This window comes from Amblyomma maculatum, chromosome 2, assembly GCF_055883805.1.
Source record: "Amblyomma maculatum isolate TAMU_Amacu chromosome 2, ASM5588380v1, whole genome shotgun sequence".
NCBI lineage: Eukaryota > Metazoa > Arthropoda > Arachnida > Ixodida > Ixodidae > Amblyomma > Amblyomma maculatum.
This window is the reverse complement of record NC_139345.1, coordinates 201,721,961-201,743,220: the sequence shown is the minus strand read 5'-3', so window position 1 is coordinate 201,743,220 and position 21,260 is coordinate 201,721,961. Positions and strand designations below refer to the sequence as shown.

The 21,260-nt window shown below is 45.1% G+C and overlaps 1 protein-coding gene across 2 annotated transcripts in view; it reads left to right on the top strand.

The window, feature by feature from the left end:
* LOC146201073 (4'-phosphopantetheine phosphatase-like) overlaps nucleotides 1–21,260 on the top strand; it is a 177,150-nt gene that overhangs the window by 93,994 nt on the left and 61,896 nt on the right. For both annotated transcript variants that reach the window (XM_084595616.1, XM_084595617.1), the window contains exons 4-8: nucleotides 6,138–6,321; nucleotides 6,569–6,661; nucleotides 12,410–12,605; nucleotides 15,943–16,127; nucleotides 18,057–18,138. In XM_084595616.1, coding sequence (XP_084451742.1) covers nucleotides 6,138–6,321; nucleotides 6,569–6,661; nucleotides 12,410–12,605; nucleotides 15,943–16,127; nucleotides 18,057–18,138 — 740 coding nt within the window. The remainder of the gene's footprint in view (nucleotides 1–6,137; nucleotides 6,322–6,568; nucleotides 6,662–12,409; nucleotides 12,606–15,942; nucleotides 16,128–18,056; nucleotides 18,139–21,260) is intronic.

Here is a 21,260-nt window from a genome sequence, read left to right as displayed (position 1 = left end):
CCACAACGTAGATAGACTATTAATAGGTTAACTTGTAGCAGACCGACTTCTCATGCAATGAGCCCGCTCACGAATTGAAGGAAGAGAACGTTAGTCCGTTTTTCCTTTTTTATTACTGATGCTGAAGTGTACATGCTTCTCAGATGTCTCATTCACACAGCTGTAATAATGAAAACATGCAAAATACTGTAAACTTGAGGGGATTACAGACGAAAGGTAATAACCGGCTACAGCAAACGAAAAAATTCATGCCGTTACACCTGTTGTCTGTAGTCACTAGACGAGGAAACCAAAGACAACTCGTTTTATTAATGTACAGGCACAAAAAAATCAATGCGCAACAAGTAGGCATCGTCAGGCGAGTTCGTTCTTCCCAGATTAACTGAAAATCCGCGGAAGAGTTTGACACGGTTACTACAGCAAGATAGAAACACACACGTGCGCCGTACAGCAGCCGTCCTGACTCCCGGCGAGGTGCCCAGAAAGCGACAAGTTCGTCGATAACATCAAGATTGAAGAAACTCGTCGTCAAGTTAAAAAAGAAGACCAACAGCATCCAACGCACGCTTTCCTCTCAGAGCGCGGTAAAAGAATCTGCAGTGCTATGAATCTCACGACCATAAAGACAGCTAAATTAGCCTCTAGCTAGCGCATACATTGACGTAACAACTCACGTTTGAAAGATCGTTCATATGCATACTCCGGCGTTCGCAAAGAGCACGACCACCGTACAGTTACTGCAATCACCGCACGCACGACTCGCTCAGCACGAACCGCGCTCTGTCCGCCATGTTTAGACAGCAAAGTAGTCTGCATCGATGTTGACTTCGGCGAAGCCGTCTTCGCGAGACTGCTTCGCGAGAATTGGAACGCGTCCCAAGATGGCGGCTGCTCGCGTAGCCGTCTAAGTAGACGTCTACGAGGGGGTATTGGAACGCACCAAGTGGCTTTTTCTCCTGAGCACGCCTTATCATGTTGTATCAGCTTTGCGCTGTTATAACCCCGATACTTGTGCGTAGCTGGAGCAAGTGATCATACTGCTCATTCGTCGATGACCTTCAGTGCACCATGATGCGTACCGCTCGTGTTTGCGAGTAAAGCTGTGTCTATCGGCGATGGAGAGGACATAGTGGTGTATCATTGATGTTGGAAGAAGACAGAAATTCTGACGCAGGGCAACCAAAATAGCAGCACTTTGCCAATCTGATAGCCCTACTGTACAGCAGTCCCTTACAAGCTGAAACTTAGCTACTGCCGAGGAACATTTTGAGAGGGTGGTGTTTCACAGCAGCAACGACGATGAAGAATTGGTTTCTCCATTGTGCCCCGTTGATCCGCCGCCAATTGGCGAAGTTGCCGAGTCTCAAGAACAAATTCTACAGCAGTATTCATGCAGCAGTGAGCTCCGCGATTTTTCGTCAAGCGATAGTGAGGTGGATTTAGCTCCGGCTTTGCACGACCCACTTCGTTCATGGGCTGTAGATAACATTTTTGCCGCCCACATCACTAAGCTTCTGAAAATTCTGCAGCCGCACCACCCAGACCTCCCTTCTGATGCCAGAACACTGCTGCGGACGCCTCATGCCAGTAGTCACCAGCATGGGAAGTGGCACTTACTGCTTTTTTGGCGTCACTGGAAACCTCATTCAGCAACTAGAAAGTGGAGCCATATCAGTGAGCGCTTCAGTGATTTCCCTGACGATGAACGTCGATGGTGTGCCCTTATCTAGGAGTTCGTCGAAACAGTTCTGGCCTGTGGTTGTGCGGGCCGAAGAAAGCTCGCGAAATGAACCTTTCCTTGCAGCTCTCTACATGGGGGACTCAAAACCCGAGAGTGTTCACTTTTAGAGCTTGGACTGCACCATGGTGAAGCTGTGTTCCCTAGTGATTGTTCATGCATTTGCGACATGCCTGCGCGGGCATTCCTTAAATGTACCAAGAGACATGCAGCATACTATGCATGTGAAAAGTACGTGCAAAAAGGCATGTACTCTGTAGAGCATAGGAAAGGTATATTTCCTGATGTGTTGGCCCCTCCGCGTACAGGTGAAAACTTCAACATGACAGCCTGATCATCACAATTGCACATCACCATTGCTCAAGCTGGGCATCAGACTGGTTCCCACTAGACTATATGCGTTTGGTTTGCTTAAGAGTTATGAAAAGACTTCTAGTGCAGTATTGGACATCAACTGCCCCATCAGTGTCAACGCTGCCTTTGAGTGCACGTAGGGCCATTTCTGAGAACTTAGTTACTTTGGCTGTCAACACTCCACAGGAGCTTCAGCGCATTCCAAGGACCCTGAGTGTTCTAGAATTTTGGAAGGCATCCGAGTATAGAAACTTCCTTGTTTACTTTGGCCCCATTGTTCTGAAGCAACACCTTGCTCATCCATTTTACACGCACTTTTTGAAGCTAAGTTCTACCATCACAATACTGGCCTCACCCGATCTTTGTATGACTTTGTGTGAATATGCTGAGCAGCTGCTACTTAGCTTCGTTACAGAGGCAGGTAAGCTTTATGGCAGTGGCATCTAAAATGTTAGCATACATAGCCTCTCGCATCTGGAAGATGATGTGCGACGGTTTTGCCACATTGCCATATTTTCAGCCTTTCCTTTTGAAGCTTTTCTAGGAAAGCTGAAGCAACTGGCCAGAGGCCATGCCCTTCTTACGGAACAAATTTTTATGCGAGCAGCTGAACTAAAGCAGTTCAAGCAACCAGTGACTCCTAGAAGTGATGGCATCAAGCTGTCCAATATTCACATGAATGGACTAGTCCCTGAAACATTCCGGGGGCAGCGATTCAGTAAAACTACGATTGGGAAAAAAGTGTTTTCTACAAAGCCAAAAAACAGCTGTGTGAGGATAACGGGTGGAAATTTTGTCCTAATAAGAAATTTTATAGCAGCTGAAGGTGACGTCCTTATTTGCGGGCAACACTATGCCGATGTTACATTCATGATGCAACGCTGTGGTCTGTTGACATAGGTGTTTACAGAGCCCGAGGACTTTCACGGGGTCTGAGTACGTGGAGCATCAATGAAATTGGTACAAAATGTGTGTGCTTACCGGTCAAGAAAAATGCAGATGCTATTTTTTGTGCGCTCCCATTGTAAAAACCATACCTTTGCTTGGTACTCTCTGACAATGACAAAACCATTCCCACAACACGGTGTTTGTTTGCACTCATGTCCATGATATAATTTTCACTGTCTGTTGGGCTCTCAACAGTATTGTAAATTAATAAAAGTATAGTTTGTGATATTTTTGACCGTTGTGATCTGATGATTTGTTGGAAAATAATTACTATCTAAAATTGTTTCCATGTTATAAAGCTGCCATTTATCACTTGAGCATATATTCTTGTCCAACCAGGAATTTCGCATTTCACTTTTGCAGCTTTATTAGTTTCGCCAGTAATATCTAACTCGGCCTGTTTATAAATGTTGCAATAGCAATGTTATCAAAACGTTGGTGAGATGTGTACACCCAACGTCAGTGCTGTGTATGCCTATAAACGTTATGATGACGTAAACTCTAAACGTCAGGGCAACGTATGTCTTGCAACGTCGCAGCAATGTGAGATTTTGTCGCATTACGTTGTGTGGAAGTTCATACATACAGGCAACGTTTAGGCAATGTTTTGCGTTACCTGGGTTTGTAATGCCCTTACAAGGCTTAGGATAAATTGCATGGCCGAATTGAAATAATTCAGTAATTTCTCGAAAAGTGAGAGCCGGATTGGGTTCGGGATTCGTATCATAAGGGTCTGAAGGCGTTACCCGGAGAGTGAGCGCGCGGGCGGCGGCGTCTGCCGTTTCATTGCCTTCGAGGCCTATGTGAGCTGGAGCCCATACAATCGTTCGAGACGTGGGGGCCTTGAGGTAGTCACTGTTTTGAAAGGTGCGGTGCGCAAAGAGAGGAATGTACCGCTGTTTAATATTTCTGCAGGCCCCTCTAGAGTCGGTGATGATGACTCGCGAGTCTTTGTCTGCGGCGACTAACACGATGGCAACTTCTTCCGCATGTGTTATGTCTTGAGCTCGGAACGTTAGGCCGTTCACCGTGATTTTTTTAATGGACGACTGCGGTCGTGTACCGCCCCCCATCGTGAGGGCCGGAGGCGTCCATGTAGAATATTTCGTGTTTGTTCCCATAGCGACGGGCCAATGCCTCCGCCCGCGCAAGGCGCCTGCCACTGTGGTCGTCACATGTCATGTTGGCCGGAAGAGGGCGTACGTGCAGGGCGTATTTCCAGATTTCAGGAATGCGTACGCGCTCTTCCGCAAGTGTTGGGTGGTGGATGTGTAGTCGGGCTAATAGGCGACGTCCCGACGGCGTTTTTGAAAGCCTTGTGTATTGATTGGTCAAGTGCGCCTCCTGGTGCTGCGCGAATGTGTTTTTCATCCTCAGGCTTATGAGACGCGCTGGTTGGATGTGTTGATCGGGAGATCGAGGGCACGCTTGTACATCTTTCTGAGAATCACTTCGAGGGCGTTCTCATCAAACCTGCGCAGGTGGAGGTAAGGAGTCGAGTAGAGGACTCGACTGGTCACGAATGCATGCGCCAGCCGCAAAGCGTCTGTGCACCGTAACCCCCCGAGTTTGTTGGAAACCCGGCGCACCATCCGGCTCACCTGGTCCCCCACTTTGCATAGTTTTGCTAGTGTTGTATCAGCCCGTCGATGTTTGTGGATAAGGAGACCAAGTACTTTAATCTCATTGTGTTCAGGTATCGGACCCCTGGCCAGGGATAGTTCCATTTTGGCGGTGCACATAGAAGTAATGTATGAGTGCCTTGGGGAGTGCCAGAGAAAGTGGCAGGCTGAAGAGAGCTGTCTGTCCAGTAGTTGAGTTCTCGGGCGCCTTTGCGTTCCCGCTAAACGCCTCCTCTGCCCCTCCTTATTATCGCAGTTCGTTCTGCTTATTCATAATAGGTTTATACATTGCCATATCATAATCTCTGAATAAAATCCTTATGGATTTGTGCTGATAAGAAAAGGAATCCATAATTTACTTGTATCACGCATTGCTACTTTATTCTTCTGGTGATGTAGACCTGGCCAAGAAATTAGTTGCGTAATCATATTATTCTGTAGCTAAGAAAATGAACGCACGCCCAGACAATATTAAAGGTATACACTGAACAAATATCCAAGAATATTGAGAAAGCACCACAATTGCATTCTTCAGGCATGATTGCACTAGTACATACAAATAATTCGGGTTAGTTTTGAGCGGATGGCTTTATTTCTTACGTTTTCTGAGCGGCCGCAAGATCACAGGCAGGGCGCTCCCGCCGGATGTGAGGGCACATTTACCCTCAGCAACGTCATGGCCCCGCGGCCGCGCCGCCGCCGCGCCCCGCACCTGAGTTGACCGGCTACACGCATTGTCGGTTTCCTCGCATCGCGCTGTGCACAATGCTGCGGAGTGTGTAGTGCTGCAGACGAGGGAAGTCGAGGGGCACCGTACGGAGGGCGGGTATTGCGGGAGAGAATGATGACTTGTATGCAGTGGGATTTAAAGCTGAAGCTGCGTGCCGAGTCCGCTGTTCCGTAGGAACATGAGTAGCAGTTTTAGGGCGCGTTGCATTTAAATAAATAAAAAGAAACGTCTGTCCGCGTGCTTTGTGAGTGCCATGGGGGAATTGAAAAATGAGAGTGCGATCGCTTGCGCCGGCGGTGGCCAGGTAGGCATTAGGGAGGCAGGTAAAAGTGACGTCCGCTTTAGTCAGTTTTCTCAGGAGACTGCTAGGTGCGGCGATTTGAGAAATATTCATTAAAATACTTACTTTCCGTTGATTTCTGTTCATAAAGTATGTTGTTTTGGTGACTCTTAATGTGATAGCTACCGTCAGCGCTAGAAATCTCGGCCGCAATTTTTTTGTTCAGTATTCCTTTAAGTAGACAAAAATGACATTGGTTGCATGGATTGGCCCAGTCCTCGGTGAGAAGCATCCAGAGCGGAAGAGAGTGCAAGGCTGCACATAAATTGGAAGCCTTGATTATGGTTCTGAAATGAAACCTTGTACTTGTCGCTCCTGGTACTTGTCCCATCTCTTCCTGTCCCCGTGTTTCTGCTCTGCCTGAAAATATACCTTCACTCATAATGTTCTGACTTTGCTGCGCAGTGTGGACATGGAGGATGAGCTCGAGTGCCTGATAAGTGGCTGCAACTTTTTGCTCAAGAACATCACAGACGAGGTGTTTGAGTACCAGCGGCATGGGAACCCTGAGTACAAGTTCAACAATGCAGACCCCAGCGTCTTCCCATACCTGCTGGTCAACATTGGCTCAGGTGTCAGCATCATGAAGGTGCGTGTTCCCATGTGCATCACTTGCCTATGACCGGGTGTGATCACATGAAGGAGCTGTGATCCAAGTGAGTGAGCTCAGTGTGAAAGGACTCCATCAGCACGAAAACGCATGTGGTCAACTTCACTGTGAACAGATTCGAATGTGAGTAAATGTGAATGTGATAAGGGTATCTGTGCCTCCTGCCCTTTTGCCGGTCACCTGACAATGTAATCTGAATGGCTGGCTGTTTGTTCTTCCTGCTCAGGTCGAGTCAGACGACAAGTACGAGCGCATTGGTGGGTCGGCAACGGGTGGTGGCACTTTCTGGGGACTCGGCTCACTTATGACCAAGGCGAAGGTGAGAAGCCGCACGTGCTGTGTCCGCAGATTGGACTTCATGTAAGCTCCACACATTTTCACTGTGTTGTGCTTCTAGTCCTCTTTCCTGTTAGGCTGCGTGCTTTGTTTTTACGCCTTTAAGGCCATATTCTCAGCTCATGTAAGACCGGAGTCGTCAGGCATAACACACCATCACACTCATTTGTCAGAATGACACGATGTCCATTTTGATGTCGTGATCCAGTTGCCATAACTAGAACTTGCGATAATGATACTGTGAGTTTGATAGTCATAACTGCAACAGGTATGTTAGCCCTTACTCAGAGTTACTGAGCATTTGGCTGGCATAGGTATCTGACAGCTACCCAGCTCTTTCTGAAGCCTGTGGTCTGGTAAAAACCTGGTCATTTCCTTCAGCAAAGGTGCTGCCTGTCTCTGTTTTAAAAGAAAGAAAATGAGCTGCAACTTGAAAACAAAAGTCGCACAGACTGTAGCGGCAGCATTGTGCCCCGGGGCGAAAAACCACTTTTTGAGTGAGGGGGTATTTGCAGTTGATGGGTTGACTTATACGCAGTAAATGTTCTTCCGATTTGAGACCAGCTGACTGAGTAAGCCTTTTCTGCTTGTGCTAAGTAAGGCACAGGCAGGGTCGTGTTTCTTGTCTAATGGGGCATGCACATACGTGGTACTGATGCTGGCTTTGAGCCAGATGGGTTTTGACAGTTGTCTCTCGGAGGTGTGTTTTATTTGAGTGACTAAAAAATCCTTTATGCAGGTAGTTCATCCCCCCTCAGAAAAGAAGTTGCTCATTTGTTTTCTATGTGCTTGGCATCACCGTGCATATAAATGGCAAAAAATCTTGCTTTCATCCTTGGCTGCAATTGCAGTAAAGCACTGAGGAGGGCGTTGATTGCCTCAAGTGTGAGCATCGGAGGTCAGTGTGTTGCTTCAGTAATGTTGGCAACACCTTGCCACAGCCTGTGGTAGACACAGGAGGCATAACAGAGTGAAACTGGTTCTGCAGTTGCAATTTTGTTGAAGCCATATGACCAAATCACAATGAGAATAATTTTAAAATAGGCTTCTCACTGGCCTTTAAGAGATTCATCAAAGCTCTTCATACAGAAGCTTTGTGTCTCATGTGGCAGCATCATTCTTTACAAGAGGTGCTGATTCATCATTTGGTTGTGTGACGTATAGAGAGCACATGCTGTCACAAAATTGGCAAGAGCATCTCGGGTGGCTCATTTGAGGCGGGAGGATGGAATAAGAATCAGCACCCCAGCACTCTGGGATGATGAGTGAAACTGCTTGGTTAAAGCAGGGCTTTATGTCTATGTCGGATCGCCCCTTACAACCGGTGGCTGGATAATGAAATAGCTTGGGACTGTATGTAAGTAAGAATGTGTGAGAAATTAGAGGCACTAGTTAAGGGACTGGTAATTAAACGAGCTGAAATTACATGTATACAAATGAGGAACCACAAGGGGAGCCGCAGACATGGCCATTAACGCTGTCACTTCATTTAAAGGGTATATGAAGTGTCCTTTATATATTTTTTTGTAAGCAAACGATCCTGATCTGTTTTGGCATAATATCAACCATCTTTCAGGCGCACTTCATCTAACATTTCCATGCCGAGAATGTAAAAATGCTGTTGCAGAGATTCTGTACTACTGCATTGCGATGAACTTGAGTGAACATTGCACTGATGAAACATGGGACAGTGAAAAAAAATATACAAGAGAAGAAAATTTCAACGCTCTGCAAGAAATAAGACTGCATTAAACATTGAGCATTTATATTTTGTGAGTAGTGCCAAGAAGTGACTTCAAGAAGGTCCCACCACCAGTAATCTTTACACCACCAAAAACAGTTCAAGGTGGATGTAGTGATTGCAGAGCACTTAGCTCTGGAGACTGGAGCAGGGCAGGAACTGTAGCCGAAACGTTTGCCATTTAGTTCACTGAAGTCTCTAGTGTATGTTTAAGTAGTATTGTACATAATGTGATACTTTCCGTAAGCGTTTCATGTGGTGCGTCCCTCGATGAACCAATATGGGATTAATTTGGTGCTCTTTTAGTATACGGTTCATAATTCCTGCTATAATATATTCAGATGCTACACCAGCCCTAGCTAGAAATCAAAGAACATTATGAAGCAATAAAATGTTAGAATATGTTATGACAGATTTCTGGTGCACTCTACTTTAATCACAACCTGTGGCACTAGTATAATTTGATTAGTTATCTGACCGAAGAGAGCATCTGAAACAGCAGGCAGTAGTTTACGTATTAACTACGTGTCCGATGTTGTCTCCGGGAACATAAGCTCACCTCTTCATCTTTTGCCTCTTATTAGAAATATGTGATAGCCATGTCATGTTCAGCAAAACCTTGTGAATGCATGTTTCTCGTGGTCCCTACGTCATCGAAGGTAAGTGTACGAGGCAAAAATAGTTCGCATGCTCCATGTGACTACAAAAAGCTCCTTCAAATGCAGTGATTTGAAAAACACTCAGGCAACCTGTTGCATGATGCGGACTGTTAATGTGCATCTCAATTGAATGGGGCAGGCATCCCACAAAGACGTCGTCCCAACAGTGGCTGGAATTTAAAAGTAGACTGCGTCCCATGCTGTATTTTACCACATGGTAGGTTTGCGTAACATGGTATTACTGCAGCAAGAATAATGGCCTTACATACACAGTCAGGCAAGCAGGGCTATGTGCCAATTATGACCTTTGCATTTCCTTTTTGTGCCATTGTGTAATGTCTATTTTGGTTTCTTCTTAAATTTTGTGCCGTATATTTTAATAATCTGAAACAGCATAGCATTCAGTGTTTTTTTTTCTTTCTCTCTCTGTCTCTTTATAATATAGTGAGTTTTGTGGCTTAGACTTGTTACCGACTGTTTAGTTTCGCATGACAAGCCACTATGATGGCTTAGGCGAACCTGACCTGTAAATGTGCATTCAGATTTGTTAATAAAGGTTGTTGTTGTTATTATTATTATTATTATTATTATTATTATTATTATTATTATTATTATTATTATTATTATTATAATTATTGCTTCAACATGGCTTCATATTGGGTCGGGTCGCTCTACTTCGACCGATCTAGTCACGTTTATGCCTCTGCAGCAGTCCTTTAGAGAGGTCTGGTTGACACTGTACTGTGATTTGAGCAAAGCTTTCGACGTTGTTACTCACTGATTACTACTTGAAAAGCTTCTACTCTCTCGTGTCGGAGCCTCAATCGTAGCCCTCCTACGTAACTATCTCCTTGATCGCTCCTGCTTTGTCAGTGTCAATGGACAGACTTCCTTCGTTTATCCTGCAACCAGTAGAGTTCCTCAAGGTTCTGTATTAGGCCCGCTTCTCTTTTCCGTTTTTATTAACGACGTTTCCTCCATCATCAAGAACTCGTCGTTTCTTCTTTATGCTGATGATATAAAAACATTCAAGGTCATACATTATTTTCAAGATTGCTTGTTGTTGCAATTGGACATATCTGCTTTTTCTGATTGGTGTGCGAATAATCGACTTACCCCCAATTCTTCCAAAACTAGGGTTGTCTCATTTACTCGTAAAACGCACAGCTTTCTCCACCATTATTCTGTGAATTCTGTGCTGTTGGACAGGGTTGATGAAATTAATGACCTTGGTGTACTTTTTGACCGCACCCTCAGCTTCTCCTCCCATACTAAACGCATTGCTCAGCGGGCTATGCGGACATTTGGATTCGTCTGCAGACTTTCGAGAGGGTTTCATACTCCGCTTCCATTCTTAAAGCTGTACCTGTCCATATGCTTGCTGCTTTTGGAGTATGCGTCGGTTGTTTGGAGTGGCACTTGTAAATCGAACTGGAACAAGGTTGACAGAGTACAGCAAAAATTTTTACGGATATTTCGATATCGCTTTCCTTGTTCAACTTCCTCCTCTCACTCCGCCAAGAGTACCCCACTGAATCTTCCTTCTCTTAACTGCCGTCATGTCAGAGTAGATATAATTTTTCTGTACAAGCTCCTTCATGGCCACATTATGTGCCCTCAGCTCTTAGAGTACATTCTTCTGCGCGTTCTGGGAAAGAGCATGAGGGAATTCAGACCGTTTCAAGTTTCTTCGTTTCTTCATTCCCATTCCCCTCTTGGTAGAATGCAGATGTTGTTTAACTCTTTTTGTCTTCACCTTGACATCTTCCAAAACTCGCTCTCTTCATTTATATTGGACGTTCGTAGCTTTGTGCTCTAAATTGTATTTATCACATATAACTTCCACTTTCTAGCCTAAGTATTGTATTTAATTTACTTCACATTTTACTTTTTCTCCTGTTCAGTGCTGTTTAAAGTATCTTGTACTACTTTTTATCCGTTTCTTATCTATATTTTAATTTTAAAACTTTATTTTCGAATCTCACTGTCCCGCGTTCAATTCTATATTTTTATTGTATTTCCCTGTATTTCTAGCCTGTGTTTTAAGTACCACGCACTTGTTCCTGGAATGGTTGTTTATGTTATAAGACATGCTACTCATTGATGTCTTTCTTTCCATGACACTTTTCGTCTCAGTGTCATTTCATGTGTTATTTGTTTCTTCTTTTGTGTTCTATCTGTGTGCGTGTAAAACTTGCGTGTGCATTGTCATTTTTTTTGTGCTGCAGCACGAAGACCACATGGTTGTTCCTGCGCACAATAAAGATTGATTATTGTTATTATTGCAGTTGGCAGCCCTAGTGATCTGTCACATGCGTGATGGCATCTCATGGCATGAGCACTGTCAACATCTCATGAACTGCTAGCACCTATCTCTCCTTGGTCGCTGACAGCTGCTAAATGCGCGTTGCAAACACTGCATGCGCTAGAGATAGTTCTTCACATGAATTTGTGCAATAAGGCAAAATGTATGGCACAACAGCTTGACATCCCAATTAGAGTAAAGCTTAGCATGAAAGCACAAAAAAAGGGGCCTTTGTGAAGGCATTTATTTTTATTTTTTCACCACCGTTTGCTGGTATTGTGCTTTAAAAATACAGGACATCTTGTTCAAGCAGTCACACTTATTTTCTCATTGCTGTCCATATTAAAGTGACAGAAATATATGGGTACCGGTGCGATGTGTGCATTTTTGCCCAAAGCATTGTCTGGTTAATAAATTTTCACTGATGGAACATAAAAACATTGAAAAAGTTTAGTCTTCAGAAAATCGTTCATAATTATCTTTATTAACATGGCATGATTGTCTTCCTTGCATTTAAATTTGTTTGTGGTTAGAGCTTCAGCCAAAATAATTGTTTTTCTATTTGTAAGTGCCATGCAATGTACAGTTGGGGTGGTGCCAATGCAAGTACTAAGTGCTGCGTGCCTCGTAGGTTATGAGCAGTTTTGAGATATTGTTAGCATGTATTGGACGTTCTCATATGTCTCCAGTGTTTAGCCTGACTGGCAATGGTTATCTTAGCAGTCATGTTTTGTTTACGGTAAACTTTTCTTCTTTTCAACGTTGCTTGCGTTCAGGAGTCTCGCTAAAGCTGACCTTTCCTTCCTTTTAAAGGAGTTAGAGTATGTGTAACATTTCTTCCTCCTTGGTGGTTCGTTCGTTACCATGAACCAGTGTCTAGAAAGCTTGCTGTGCCTTTTGTGCCACTGGAAGTAGCCATGTGGTGATGTAGGAATGCCATCTGCGAGACTCCTCTCCTCAATTTGGTGGCAGTCTGATGCAGTGGAACGTCGTCTTCCAACCATGCTGGCATGCATTCTTTGGCAGAGCTTTGATGAACTGCTGGAGCTGGCGGAACAGGGTGATCACCGCACGGTGGACATGCTTGTCAAGGACATCTACGGTGGCAACTATGAGGCAGTGGGCCTGACGAGTGACCTCATCGCCTGCTCCTTTGGGAAGACAGTCCGGCACACGGGCTCTGGTGGTAGCATGGGCGGCAAGGAGGAAGAGGACTCGACACGTGCGTATTTCTTCACCACCACTTTGGGAGGAGAGGCAGCACCATAGTCGTAACAAGAAAAAAAAACAGTTTAAAAGCATTTACATATAGCAAAACTCCAATTGTTCTAACTCATTTAATCCAATACCCTAGATAATTCTTGCTGTCTTGTAATTTCTACCATAAACTTAATCACATAATTTGAAAGGGGGCCTGCACCAGCCCGGTTAATTAGAAGATTTGGGCTGCTATGTAGGTCTACCTGATCCTGATTTCACCGCAAACCAGTGAAATGACGGCTTTTTGAAACCAGCGGCACAGCAAAGCAATGCTGATGCTTGATGTGCTGTAGTGCCCCAAAACTCCCAGCACGAAAAACCACTCGAGTACAGCTTGCGAACCTGAGTGCCAGCAGATCCTGCGGAGGAAAAGACGTATTTCGCTGCAACGTAGTTGCGGATGCCATTTCCAGAGCATGTGCTCTTTCCACTTTGTCAACGCATGGCTGGACCGGAAGCAGTGGTATGCCCTCTCATCACTTTCATCTGGCCCGGCAGCTGTCATGGCAGCTACAGGAACACTGCAATGAGTTTTCTCATACATGTTATACCACCTAGCGGCTGATGAGAGCTAGAGATGAGGCAGTCCAGAAGCTCCCAACGTGTATCTTGCAGCCGCTGTATACCTTTCATGCACGCATTCCTATATAGCGTGATTTTCTCATTTTGAATGGCTTCAGCGACCTTATGTCATGCTTTGACTGGCATAGTTATGAGCAAAAAAAAGAATAAGTGCACTTACTGCCTTGCAAAACACTGCCACAAGCTTTAATCTATGCGTTTTCTTTGCCACATATTGCATCTATGCTCACCTGAATGGAGTGGTAGTGGATCAGGGAGAAAAGGGTGCAGCAAAGCTACGACACTGGGCTGTTGTTGCCACTAAAACTGTGTGGCTGTGATCAGATGTTTAGTCGTCGATGCTGATGGTGCTAGTGTGGTTGATGGTGATGCTGGTTTTGCAAAAACTATTCTTGCACGGGCAACCTGACGGGAGGCATAGGGTATAGTGGTCATAATATTGGAAAGTTCAGTAAAAAATCAGGAGTCTGGAGGCAAATTGGGAGCGTTGGCCGGTGGTCATCATTACGCCTATCGTTGCATGCATGTGAAAGGTCCACGGACGACACTGCACCACACAGCTTATGCTTGAGGAGGGCTACTGGGGCGATTCTTTGGTGTTTCAGTTGCACCTCAATACTGCCTTCCACTGGGAGCCGGCCTGAACTAACCAGTAAAAGCACAGCTGCATCTAAGTTATTTAATGTTCAGCACCTTTGAGATACATGGTCATCTGCCGAGGTCATGCTGGCAGTCAGAATTATCTAGATTTCCAATGAATAAGGTTTTCCTGTATATAAGTATGAAAGCAGAGCTGTAAGGATGCAAAAAAATATTTTTATACTTTTTGATTGCTCTTAATGGTCAGTTTGTTGCTGGTTCTTGAAGAGGAGGTATGCTGCTTTAGTTGAAACTTATGTACAGTTTCTTTGTTATTTGTGTGTTATTCAGTTTATATATATTGATTGTAGGAATGCTATACATTACAGAATCGGCTTGCAGTTGGCTGCAGCATTTTTAATGCAGGAATGCATTTAACTGCTCCATTTTCACCTCCTATTGTCCATCACCGTTCTGTCCACCAATGCAAAAGGATGTTAAGAAGTGCACTAGGCACTATCACTGCAGTCTTATGAATTGCTTGTGTCTTATTGCAGTAAGTGACTTCAAAATAATGTTAGATGAAGATATACTCACTATGAACAATATTTTTTATCCAATAACGACATTGCAATGACATAAGATGCTAATTTGGGACAGGTTCTAGCATGTACACCTTAATGACATGGTCAGCAACTTATTGGACAAGTTGCGCCATCTGGCGCACGCAATGCACACTGTATTTTTGTTTGAATTATGATCACGCTGCGAGATGGCGCCACGGCTCCAAGAACTGGCCATTTACTCAGCTTGTGCTTGAACGACCGTTCTTTTGACATCCCACTCATCAACTGCCACCCACTGTGAGCTCACAATAATAGGGTCATCTTTGGTGGAACCTTTCATTGCTGCTGCTGCCGATCGCCGAGAACACAATCGTTTTCATGAGCGACAGGCACAAACTTTTAGGACAGAAGAGGAGCAGGGGCGACAGTGCCTTCAAAAACGACAAGTGGGATCTTTTGAACCTGAAAGAGCAACGCGAACAAGAACGCCTTTAGAAGCAGCAAACGAGGGCGTCTATTTCGGATGGTGACGGTCAGTGAGAACGAGAATGCCTTTGCAAGTGCGGGTGAGAGCCTCAATATGCAGCTAAGCAAGTGTGCACACCAGCTCTATGCAGGCACCTGACTCTCCCCTCATCGATTTGTGACGTCTTTAATTAACGCCGACGCTAAAAAATTCACAGTGGTTGCCAATGTTCATGCGTGAACTAGTTGGGGTCACAGTTGTTAATTCACTACCAGAAGTGCCTCTTGCATTGATTACATCGTTGCACAACAAGTTGATGTAACCAGCACGAATTAAGTGCGTCACATCAGTTACTTCATGCCGTTACTTGCTGTCGTGGCCACTATAGTATAGAGCACACACATTATTAAAACTATGTTTCCTAAGAATCTGTTTGTTTGGGGCAACAGAACGTGTCAACACGCATGGATTTCTGCAGTGGAATAATCTAGGCACAGCACGGATTAGACCGCCAATTTTTCCTTGTCTTGGGCTTCCTACTTACTGTGGAAGTGGGATCAAAGATAGTACAGAGAATAAAGCATCCAATTGAAATTTTCTCTGTGATTTGGGGTAGGAACAGAAGTAGAGCACCTTACAGGCTATGTGACATTGTTCTTGTTAGTGAAGGTGTTAAAAATTGTGTTGTTAGAATACCCATTGCATAAAGGTATCAAAATACTTAATTGTATTAAGACTCATGCAGTATTTTATGTCTGAGAGGGCAAATAATGATGTTCTGTAATGTAACAAATGAATGCAGCTAACTTTATTGTTTCTGGCATCCAGGGTACTAGAGGTTTTGCTCTTGGCAGCAAGTGCATAAAGGTGGCACTGAAGCCTTGATATGCATGTAGGTACAGCATGGCTGCTGAATTTCACATTATTGATGCTGCATTTTACTTCGAGAAGCGTACTTAATTGCTTCATGTGCCTTTTTTTTACACCTTATAACAACTGCGCGTGTAGTTGATTTGTATTGGTTTGAGGATCAATTTATTGCTGCATAGAGCAGCCCAGTTTCTTCAGGCGGAAGAGTGATCTCTGTGTGGTGCTGGTCGACGCAGGGGAATTCAGCGAGAAGGACATAGCCCGCAGCCTGCTTTTCATGATCAGCAATGACATTGGCCAGATTGCCAGCCTGTATGCTCTCATGCATGGTCTGGACCGGGTCTACTTTGGGGGCTACTTCCTGCGGGGCCACCCGCTCAGCATGCACACCATCTCCTTTGCCATCAACTACTGGAGCAAGGTAGGCTGCTGCTGAAAAGTGATCTTGCAGAAAAACCACTTTCACTTCGTTTTCGAGTTTGTGTTTTTCGGTTAGCACTGGCCGCGTCTGTGGTGCTTCTGCTAGTAGATTTTAACGTAAAAGCATTACTTTGCTATATTCACAGATTTCTGTCTGCAGACCGTGTCCGCACACCGTGTCTGCAGACCGCGTCCGCAAAATCGTGTCCGCAGCAGTTGCGGGTAATTGAGAAGTGGTAGAGGTTAATGAGTGGTGTCAATCGATAGAGGCTGACGTAATGTTGCTGCAAAAACAAAATTAGACCAATAAGTTAATTAGGTAATTAATTACAGGCAAAAAATGTGAAAGTTGTCCGCAGCAGTTGTGAGTAATTGAGAAGTGACAGATGTTAATGAGTGAATCGATAGAGGGTGACGTAATGTTGTGTCTGAAATATTAATTAAGCCAATAAAGTAATTAGGTAATTAATTAGAGGCAAAACACGGAAAATCATGTCCGCAGCAGTTGTGAGTAATTGAGAAGTCGTAGAGGTTAAGGAGTGGTGTCAATCGATAGAGGGTGATGTAATGTTGTGTGCAATAAAAATAATTAGGTCAATAGGTTAAATAGGTAATTAATTAGAGACAAAAAATGAAAAAGTGAAGGCGAAAATGGTCTACTTAGCGAATGGCTTGGTGCCACATTTGAATATATCAAATACTAAAATAGTTAATTAAATCAGTCAATTAGGTTGACGTAGATGTGAGGTCACGCTACCGGAAGTAGAGCCGAAAATGGGCATAGGAAGGGATTGGCGCGCAATTCGAAAGTACCGAAGACTAAAATGGGTAAACAAGAAGTGAATTAATGTGATGTCAAGGATGTGATGTCACGCAATCAAAAGTAGAGCTGAAAAAGGGCATAAGAAGGGATTGGCGTGAAATTTGAAAGTACCAAAGACTAAAACAAATAAACAAGAAGTGAATTAATATGACGTAGAGGATGTGACGTCACGCAAACGGAAGTAGAGCTGAAAAAGGGTATAGGAAGGAATTGGCGCGCAATTTGAAAGTACCAAAGATAAAAATGAATAAACAAGAAGTGAATTAATGTGACGTCAAGGATGTGACGTCACGCAACCGAAAGTAGAGCCGGAAAAGGGCATAGGAAGGGATTGGCACGCAATTTGAAAGTACCAAAGACTAAAATGAATAAACAAGAAGTTAATTAATGTGACGTAGAAGATGTGACGTCTCACAATCGGAAGGGAGCTGAAAAAGGGCATAGGAAGGGATTGGCGCGCAATGTGCAAGTACCAAAGACTAAAATGAATAAACAAGAAGTGAATTAATGTGACGTCAAGGATGTGACGTCACGCAACCGAAAGTAGAGCCGAAGAAGGGCATAGGAAGGGATTGGCATGCAATTTGAAAGTACCAAAGACTAAAATGAATAAACAAGAAGTGAAATAATGTGACGTAGAAGATGTGACATCTCGCAATCGGAAGAGAGCTGAAAAAGGGCATAGGAAGGGATTGGCGCGCATTGTGAAAGTACCAAAGACTAAAATGGGTAAACAAGAAAACAAGCATCCGTGCTTTCGCACTACTCCAATGCAGATTCTGCAGTGCTGTTTAATTTTTTTCTTTTGACGATGGCTGCTTGGAATTTAATTTTGTACAACCCATTGTGAAATTCAGTGTTTCGTCTATAATATCAGCGTATATCCTGCTATAGGATGGCAATCTTGGGGCTTCATGTGGAATACAAGTGTGGCACAATTGTCAATGTAACCATGTTGTTGTAAGGCTGTCATTTCCACTGTGCTGCTTTTGTAGAGACAGCCCCAACATTTGCAGCCTCTGTTGGTAGCATTGGTTAGTAATTCTGTGGCATAGTCACCATAGTGTCTGCATGTGTGATCATCTAGAGGAGGAAACAAATATGCAGGGCAAGGTGCGGGCATCCTTCCTGAGGCACGAGGGCTACCTGGGTGCCATTGGTGCTTTCCTCAAGGGAGCCAGCGAGTATGGTGGGTGTGTGGGAACATCCCTCTTCTTAGTGCACACTCTGTGTGGGTCAGAAGGATGCTGGTAGCAGTGTGATGCATGCGGAACTATGATGGAATAATTTGTACTTGTGGAAATGGGCTAGAAACTTGTGGTTGTGACCTTTCCTGATGTGGCCTGCACAGAAGCTGGCAAGGATGGGTGCGTGACAGTGCGGGGTAGTGACTGGTGCTCGTGTTTCATCCTTGTTACTCTGTGCGGGTGATTCGCCACATGAACTGTGTACCACCGAGGTGGCAGCAGTTGGAGAGGGACTGCAGTGGCAGACAAGTAGGACAGCCCCAGGGTGACATACAGTAATCCCTCGTTATTGGCTAGTCATCGTCAGGGTCGGTGACGGCGGCACGGGAAAAGCCGCCGTGCGCAAAGCAGTTGGCGATCTTCGAAGGTGCAAGTTCTTTCCATGAAAAGTTTAGCAAATGGATCGCACCAAGCAAATCAATGCTGTAACTCTTGCTGGCGTCATACGCTGTGAGCATGCGCTGCAAAAGAGCCTTGCGGTACAGCTTCCGGGTGGTCTCAATGATGCCCTGATCAGTGTTGGCAGGCAAAAATTCCAAAGTGATCGCCTTGAGGTGGTCGATCTTCCCATGGCTCGGACAATTATCAATGATGAAGACCACTTGCCGATTCTTTGCGCCGTACCGTCTATCCATTAGGCGCACGTAGTCTTCAAAAATTGCAGCAGTCATCCAAGCTCGCTTATTGCTTCTGTAGACGCATTCATTTGGAACAGTTGCATTTCGGAAGCACCGCGGTTTCTCCGCCTTTCCCAGTATCAACAAGGGAAGCTTGTCCTCGCCTGTTGCATTAGCACCAAAAAGCACTGTGACACGCTCCTTGCTCTGTTTTCCTCCGGATGAGGATGCGCCAGGGATGTGAACGTGCGATTCGGTAGCATTTTGTAGAAAAATGCTGCCTCATCAAGGTTGTAGATGTCTTTGTCTTCATATTTTTCAAGTAGAGCTTGGAGCCGATGTTGGCGCCATACGTCTAGTGTCACGGCTCACGGCTGCGCTTTCGCCAACAATCGTCTTTGAGGTCACGCCGTGTCGTTTTTTGAAGCGCTCAAGCCAGCCATTGCTGCATTTGAAATCCTTATGCCCCATTTGGAGGGCGAGAGCTTCAGCTTTTGCAGTAAGTGCAGGTCCATTTACAGGGAGATTTGCGCTCCTGGTGTTCTTCAGCCACTGTAGAAGTGCACCCTCCACTTCCGGATATTTTGAATCATGATTCCTCTTTCTCTTTGACGAGAAGCTCTTTTCAAAGCCATCCAGCACAGCGTCCTTATTTTTCAACACAGTTGATAAAGTTGACGACGGTATGCCAAATTCCTTCGCAATGTCAGTTTTCTGCCGGCGGCCTTTTTCCACTTCTTTTATCAGCAGAACTTTCTGCTCCAAAGTCAGACATTTTTGCCTGGAGACTGACGGAGCCATTTGTCACTGTAGACCACAAGAACACACGCGAGGCAAGACTAACGTAGCATTCCGAATAACACGCAACCACGTGGCCTGCAGCACGGATCCAAATGCATGCGCCGTCGGCGTGAAAGCGGCGGGCGAAGAAGACGGCAGAAGCTTCAAAATGTGGTCATGCCTTCAGGTCATCTCGCTGTCCTCGTCGGAGCACGCTGGGGATGACGGTTGCAATGGCGGGCTTCGCGTGTGCAGACGGAAGAAAGGCGACCGGAGTTCCGAGAAGTATGAAGCACGGAAGGCCTCGCGAGGTCAGGAGGAGGCAGGAACAGCGACAGCACTAAAAACTGGCAGCAGGCAGTTCAAACGGATCGCACAGTCGACGTGCATGCGCACTTCGCAGATGCCTATGGGCCTGGTGCGCTGCAGCTTTGGCCGTACATGTGGCGCCATCTGGGAGGCGCCGTTCAGAAAGGCGGCTGTATCGATCCGCAGCCGTGGGTAGCGCTTACGCTGTGTTCCGATTTGTTCCTGGTTCCCCGTAAGAATAAAGAAATAAACGCCGACTGAAACAAGGGCCTCTACTTACTGTTGTCTTTATGGTCATTTCCAACCTGATATCGCCCCCATTGCTTTTCTTTTCAGCTGCGCATTTCCCTTTTTTTCTTTTTTTTTTTCAGGACTGCACGCTAGGTTTCTTTCAAGCATGCGCACGACCGATCGCTTGGTTGTATCGAGCGCGCGGCATGCAAAAAAAAAAAAAAAAAAGAGTAGTGTTTTTTTTTTTTTTTCTGAACTCCGCTGAAGCCCTAAGAGTTGTACTATGCGTACCTGCTTGGAAACAGTGCTCGGCACGTCTTCGGACACGGCCTGTGTGTTGTAGAGAGCGCGCAGTCTTCCTGCCCAGCGGGATTTGTGTTCTTTTTTTTTTAATGACTTCGTAATGATAGTTTCCAGCTATTCTCGGCGCTCGTTTTTGGGAAGACTAGCCTGAAGAAGTACGATATCGAGAGCGAAGCACATTGCAGGAGTGCGCGCTCTTGCCACGCGTTCATGGCTCTCCGCAAAGAGAAAGCCTCCTTTAAGACTTGCAGCTCGATTTACTGCTGTGTTTCATTCATCATCAGCCTGATTATACCCACTGCAGGGCGAAGGCCTCTCCCATATTTCTCCACTTAACCCGGTTCTGTGCTAACTGCATCCACCTGACCCCTGCGAACTTCTTAATCTCATCCGCCCACCTAACTTTCTGCCGCCCCCTGCAACGCTTTCCTTCCCTTCGAATCCAGTTTGTTACCCTCAGCGACCATCGGTTATCCTCTCTTCGCCCTACATGTCCTGCCCATGTCCATTTCTTCTTCTTAATTTCTACTAGAATGTCGGTAACTTGAGTTATTTCTCTGACCCACTCTGCACGCTTTCTATCTCTTAATGTTACCCCTACCATTTTTCGTTCCATAGCCCTCTGGGTTGTCCTCAACTTAAGTAGAACTCTCTTGGTTAGCCTCCACGTTTCAGCCCCATAGGTGAGTACAGGCAAGATGCAACTGTTGTATACTTTCCTCTTGAGCGATACCGGTAAGCTGCTAGTCATAATCTGCGAGTGCTTGCCAAATGCGCTCCATCCCAATCTTATTCTTCTTGTTATTTCCTTTTCGTGGTCCGGA